General features: G+C 52.3%; 1 protein-coding gene across 1 annotated transcript; it reads right to left on the bottom strand.

The window, feature by feature from the left end:
• Nucleotides 1-6,073: 6,073 nt before the first annotated feature.
• On the bottom strand, nt 6,074-6,755 carry LOC131208143 (uncharacterized). The gene is made up of 2 exons (XM_058200792.1): nt 6,750-6,755; nt 6,074-6,682 (listed from the first exon to the last, which is right to left on the bottom strand). The coding sequence occupies exons 1-2, from the start codon at nt 6,753-6,755 to the stop codon at nt 6,074-6,076; spliced, it is 615 nt and encodes a 204-aa protein (XP_058056775.1).
• Nucleotides 6,756-7,138: the final 383 nt, after the last annotated feature.

Raw genomic sequence — 7,138 nt, 5'->3', positions numbered from 1 at the left:
AAAGAAAGGCATCAAATCGCTTCAACCATCGATCGTCTACATTAACCGCACCGTTTTTGGATCTTATGCCAGAATTTATATACTTCATTTTAGACACGTTTCTATTGTGCTCCAACCAGGGCGGATTGTACGACTTTCAGTGCAGCCACGGATGTTTCCCGTAAGAAACGTTAATCAATTGTTGCACAAAGTACGTCGCCGAAACGCGATGAGGTCCCCGGGAAAGGGCTTACACCATAGTCCGTTGCGTCACGGGCGTACGGTTGTGTTCCCATGTGTGCATCCTTGTCACGGCGTGGCGCTCGGTGTGGCAGGTCCTGGGCGGAGCATTATGCAGGCTATGCACCACGGCACTGAACTGGCCCAAAGAATAGTAAACAGCGACAAACAAAAGTTGTGTGGGCCAGTGAAGGGCAAAAGGAAAAAGTTTGCTCCACGCTGCTGCTGCTGCTACGGATGCACCGCGCCACTTCCGGACGGCTCAGGGAGCACAAAAAGTGAAACCACCCTAGTTAATCTTGCTCCGCACAGCGGAGGAGCCGATCTTCATGAATACGAGCCCCGAAAACCCCCGCCCACCCGTTACGCCATTGCTTGATGGGTCGCCGCCCGAAGTTCAGGATGTGCAACCTGTCTCGGGGGTTGCCGGGGCACGAAAGGATTAACTTACGACGTCATACGTTGGATCTGTTGTGTTCTGGATGTTTTTGCTCAATCTGGTAGCCCTGGTTGTGGCCGCTGCTGGTCCTTCGTTTTTTTGTTTAGGACACCGCCTTCACCCGAAGCTCGGGGTCGATGGTGGTCCAATGAGATGATAATCTCCGACCGTGGTGGGCTCCGTGGGCTTCCATTCAAGGCTAGTTGTTTGGATCAAAAGTTTGCCCCGTTTTCCGCCGTTTCTTACGGCTTTCTTGCACATACAAACACTGCCCCGACCCGGACGTAGGAATGTAAAGTTTTATCCGGCGCTGGAAACTTGTACTTCAACTCGCTGGCACAGAAAGTTCCTCACGGTACCGGAAATGCCCGACCCACCCCGGGGTCGCATGTTCATTTTTAACAACGGCGCCGATGCACGCTGCACGTGACGGGCCTCAAGCTCCGCAATATGAGATGGGTTTTTGTGTCGCAAATGTCGCAACGATTGTCATCTCCATTGATGTTAAGTTTTCGCCGGGAAAATACAATAAACTTCATGGTGCGGCCACGCAAAAGGCGAAGGATCTGTCGGATCCGTTTCGTTACTATAAGTTCGCAAACGAAGAGCTGAACTTCGCGCAAGGCACCGTGAAGCTGTTCCGGTTGAAGGTGGAAAAGGAATTCAAATTAGAACTATTACACGTTTTATCAAAGGGTGCTTCTGTGGATTGTTATTAATATTTTCTTAGAGGGCACATCCGGCATTGGCACTAGAAAATGTTTCCAACTGGTGCACACTAGCCTCAATTCTTCTAAACAGCCATCCGCAAAACACACGGAATTGAGGATTTATTTGGCTGCACAACGGTGGCAGCGGACACGTTTGGCTGAGTACCCTCACACCCGAGTTTGCATATCATGTTTCCAGGATTGCGATTGCAATCGCCATCGATTTTTATTATCGGTCTCCCGGGGTCGGGCCGGGTCCTCTCTCCCCGGGAACCCTGTCCCGGGCAACCATGTGCTGTGACGCATCGAAGCAATAAATTCTAATAAACGAACGAATGGCAAACGAATTCCCGCGAGTGGACAATTGAAAACGGCAGCTATCCTGGCGCTTGCCCAGCGGCACGGCACGGCACAGATATCACCGGAACCGCGCCGGCAATGGGTCGCCTAGGGGATGTGTTCCGGTGACGGCCGCGAAGGATAGCCCCGGCAACAGCAACCAAGTAGGCACATTCGAACAATAAAGAGCGAGAACGAGAAAGCAGAAAGAAAGAGAAGGCAGCGTACATAAAAGGAGAGTGAGAAAAAAAATGCTAGTCAACCGAAAACATCACACTCAGCAATAAATCAATTTTTTCGCCCAACTTGACACCTTCGGTTCTCCCGGCAGACGATGGCGCGCTTGAGAGAGAGAGAGATCGTGTATATGCGTGTGAGGGAGAGAAAAATATTGTGACTCCCCCGAGGTAATCCATCCCCATCGGGGCCAATCCGGTGTTTCACAGGCCGTTGTCTCGTGTGGCAGCGCGACGCGTCCAGCATTGATGAAGAAGATAATAAATGGACAGTGTCAGTGGTGATAGTCCTGCGCGCACGCCGCCCTGCTCAAGATCCTGCGGGGGTCCGCAGCCTTGGCCGAGGCCGAGCGATCCGTTTCGGTTGACTTCTTCGGACGCGGGCCCAGCCTGTGGCGGGCATCTCACCGGGACAGTAAATTACGGGCGCCCTGTCATCTTCCGGACAGTGATTCCTGTGGTCCGTGGCCGATGGCGACCGTACCTGTGGACCCTGGACCTCGTTCGGAGGTGATAAAAACTCCGTTTCAGGGACGTTTCTTCGTCGCTCTCGTTACGTATGATTTATCGGAACACGTCAGGGTGTCGCGCACTGGAACGCGCAGTGAGACTTTCGGAAATCTAGTCGACCATGACTACGACTTTAACAAGAAACCCGAGCCTACCGGGGCAGCGGTGCTATGTTACAGATATCCGGTTGCTAAACGGCTTGCTATGATACAAATTGTACTCCAAACTCGGTTTTTTTTTGGCAGTGATTTGTCGGAAATATCCTTTGGGTGATGATGACTTTAAGAGCGAAAAGAGTGTTTCTATCAATTTTCTTTACGAGCAAGGATTATGGACTCAGTGCGCTCTCAAGTAATCAAGCAACATGTTTACCCGAACTAAAACTCAACTTTTGATGAAACACAAAAAACCATCGAACTACCGATCCACTGATTTGGTTGGAAATAAATAATCGAAACTTGAAATAATCAACAAACCTGTAATCGTGCCGGCTTCACCGGCTTTGGGCGATTGGACTTCCGCTCCGAAGAATCGATTCGTTTGCGAATGTTCATCAATTTTTTCCACCATCCTACCGAATTCGATTTTTGCTGATTTTTTCGTGGGAAAATATTCCTTTCAGCGTCAGCGTGGTTCAGCGTCCCTCCGAACTTCGATCATGGCCGCAGTTTGTCAGCAAAGCGGTGGAAATTAACTCTGCATTTTTCATGCAGCGGTTCCCGGTAGTGTCCAGGTAGTCCCGTGTCGTAACGGTGCCCGGTACGAGCGAGTTCCTGTGCGGAGGGGAATTTTCCTGATTGGAAATTAGTTCCGCTCCAATAAACGGGGTGGCCCCGACCGATCGACTACCGGTTCCTCATCGGTTGTTGATTGCTGACTTGCTGGCACCGTCGAGGGATTTCAGTTTATTTTTGAATTTTTTCGATACCCAACACACCGATGGACAGACGGTGTGTAACAATACGGCCACCAGGATTTCAGGATATCAAAAATACTTCCGCACTCGCGTCAGCGCTACAACTAAGCGTTATTATACGCGGCCTCCGTTGCGGAAAGTTCGTCCGCAAGAGCCACGCGGACCGGAAGCTGACAACACAATCCAGTCAGCTTCCTGCTGGCTGGCCTAGGACACAGGAATTTAATTCGTGCCCCGTATTGCTCCCTAAGCCCTGGTCAGAATCCGGCCAGAACCGACCAGAACCGTCCCAAGTTCGGTTCGACTTCAATTGAACATTCGAAACTCGAACCCATAATTATTATTACTGCGGTGGTGACGTTTTACGAAGCTGTTACCGGCAGCGTAGCGCCTATGTTTGGCCATGTTCCAATGTTTGGCCACGGTTTAAGTGGGCCCGGGAAATCAATATGGAATTGGACAAAAACAAAAATCGCGGCGAATAACGCGAAATTATGAAACAATTCTTGAAACCGCAACAAGAGAAACAAGGATCAACACGGGTCGTGTCACGGATTCGAATGTGCCGGCTCGCAAGCCCACGTGCGTGTGCATCTGTTTATCCTGTGGTCAAACGCTGTGCAATGTTCGAAGTTTTGGCATAACTTTGCCAGTGGTCACCGCGGGAGAGAGAGAGAGAGAGAGACCGAACCAATATTCGTAATCCCGCCGTGAGATGAAAATTTGTCGAGCCGATTTAGTCGAGCGGCGACCGGCGCATCGACACCCTGTCCGGAGGGACCGCTACGCAGGTACTGCTGCAGCGATTGTGGAGATTACCGTGAAGGTGGACTTGTTCCACCCCGTGCCATAATTATAGGTTTGGCTGCGCTCGGTTGGCTGGCTCGGGTGTGGAGCCAAATAAGCCACGAGCGCGCCCGGGGAAGGAGATTAAATGTAGGTTACCGGAGATATCGCCGATTTCAAGCTTCGCCTGTCCATAGGTTTTTATTGATATTTGAGACCTGGGACGGGTGCATCGGAAAGTGCTTGGAGTACAGTGGCGCAGCACTGTGGCGATGTGTTGAGTGGTGTGCGGTAAAGCGTTTCAAGGGTTCGGGCCTCAAGCTGGGAAGGGCAGCCGGTGGCGATCCTCGTGAATGTCCACCAGTTTCCACACCTCCCCCCTCTTTGGATCGGGTTCCGAGAAAACTTACTCTCCGGTTTGCCTCGGTGGGCGGTGAACGACCCACGCTGTGTGGGAAAGTGTATCGAAAGCATAAGCGAGGCCGGCCCACATAACCGAAGTGCACGTACCGGATGCCGACCGGAGCACCGAAAAACGAATATTGCAGGCCCGATAACGATTAACGTATATTGATATTGCAGTTGCAGGAAATTGGAACATTGCTGGGAGTTTTAGCGTTAAATTAAGTTATAGTTTATTGCACGAATTATGCAAATTTCAATAACAATAACGATTGATACTTATAGTCCTAGCCTGGGCGTGCGTTTAGGGCGTTTATGAATAAGGGTTTTAATGAGTGGGACACCCGGACCCGATTGGGCACGGAGAAGGTAGACACATGGTCGGTACATACTAGTTTTGGGCTCAATCTGGGGGCCATTCAATGGAATCCCCCTGAGTTGAGTGCATCATATTTGGGAAATATTTCTTAGCCCTGTTCGGGGAACATCAGCACCGGAAAGCAATGTTCGTCCTTTGCCGGAACGGATTACTCAATGAGTAACACACCGGATTAGAAGATATTTATCACTTCCAATCGATCGTCAGGAGTACTCTGAATAACTATGCCGAGTTATGTCATTTCCGTGGCCGCATAATCAGCTGGCTCATCAGTTGCCCGGCCCTAGTGCCGAGTGCTGCGGGTTACATTTTCTTTGTTAAAAATATGTACATTATTTTACATAAAATGCTCGAAACCTTTGGCAACTGAGTTTCTGTCTCTGTTGCTCCGGTTCTGGTCTCCGGTCCGTCGGCGCCATCTGCCTATGGCGTAATGCTTTAATTATGCTCACAGGAAATTAGGTTTCGAAACCGAGAGGCCGGCACCGAGCCAACCGAACTTCCGTTTGAAGTTTGATCGGCCTATTTATCGAGAGCCCGGACGCCACGACTTCGCCATGGCCACCGATAAGGCCGACATTTGCCAGCTCCTGGTGCCCCGGTGCCTCGAAGTGAAGAAAACTTTTCCTCTCGAAGAAAAGCCCTGCCGGCGAGCGATGCGTGCGTTAATTAGCACTTTGCGTAATGAATTTGTACCGCGCGGCTGCTACCGTTTGGCCGGCCGGGTATGAAGGCCCGGCCCGGTTGATTTAGGTGGCCGGCAATCTTGGCGCTCCGATGGCAGGGTACATGAACTTGAAACTAATTTTCCTATGCATGGCACGCGCTGGGCTCGGCCGCGGATGGGCTTCAACACGGATGGTATTTTGCATTCGGAGCCGGCTGGCTGAAACAACGATTACGGCGGCGAGATAAGGGGTGAAACGCGCCAGCATAACATGTGCACCGAGCGGAAACGGCGCTCGCAAACGGAAGCAACACTAAATTCGATTGTCATTGTGTCTGTTTTTATTTAAAACACACAAACCAGCACGCCAAACACTCTCCCGTCCAACATGGACGAAATGCAGAGAGAGCTCGAACCGGTTCGGTGATCCCGCGGTTCACCGGGGCGGAAACGGTTCCTCCCCCCTTACCTTACGCTTGCGTCACCTTGGTTATCGACACCCTGGTCGGGGGACTCTTCCGGACCCGGCTCCGATGGGCTGCAGGTTTCGGGTTGCTGCCCACGGACGATCCTCTTTGCTTCACGAAAATCGGCTTCTTAATGTAAACCGGGTACGGTTGGGGCACGTGCACCGGATACGGTTTCGGCACTTCGACGGCCACCCGGTGGAAAACGGGAATCTCGACCGGCAACGCGTACGGCACCGGACGGTCCACTTGCACTGGGATCGGTTTGTCCACGTACACCGGCACCTTCCGCTCGACGACGATCGGAACCTTGCTCTGGACGGCGATCGGCAGCGGGATCCGCACCGGGACGGCCACGTGGCGCTCGACCTTCACCGGATACGGCACCGGCACGTTGTGCGTGATGGTGACCTCCTTGTACTGCTTACTGGCCCACGGATCCGGGTTCTTCGTATCGAACGAGTGCGACGTCACGACGTGCTCCGCCGCCCCAAACGCGATTGGCCTCCCGCGATTGATGGGGTAGCCCTTCGGGGGTCCTCCGGTCACTTCCGCCGACGATCGTCTGGCCAGCGCCGTCGCCAGGAGCAGTAGGATGGCTAAAAAGTTCTTCTTTCGAAGCAGAAAAATGGGTTGGTTTTTAGTCGAGCCGGTGATCGGCCACGCAGTGGCCACTAACCTTCATGCTGCCTCACGAGGTGCGAACACTGGAATGGTGCATCGTTAGTGCATGCCCGATGCATTTATACGTGCTGCAATGGTGGCCGGTGTACTGTCTGGGCCGTCAGCCGTCCGAGACCATTTCGGTTGGGTTCGCCAACAATCGCAACCCGCCACAGTAACGACGACGACTACTTGGAATCGAACCATTCCGGGGCTCATTAGTCGAACAGGAGAAGTGCACTCCTCGCCGTTAGGAACAGTCCGGCACGCGTGCCGTGTGGTTCCGATCTTACTGGTTCCGCCGGTGCAGTTCGGTTCCGTAATTGGGCAGGAGAAACATATTTTTACATCACCAATCGACTGTCGGTCAATGCTGGACCACGGTTTGAGCTACCGGAAACGGTA

The sequence above is a fragment of the Anopheles bellator genome, chromosome 2 (genome assembly GCF_943735745.2).
Source record: "Anopheles bellator chromosome 2, idAnoBellAS_SP24_06.2, whole genome shotgun sequence".
Lineage (NCBI taxonomy): Eukaryota > Metazoa > Arthropoda > Insecta > Diptera > Culicidae > Anopheles > Anopheles bellator.
Note: the sequence above shows the minus strand (reverse complement) of the source record. Positions and strands in the feature narration are given on the sequence as shown.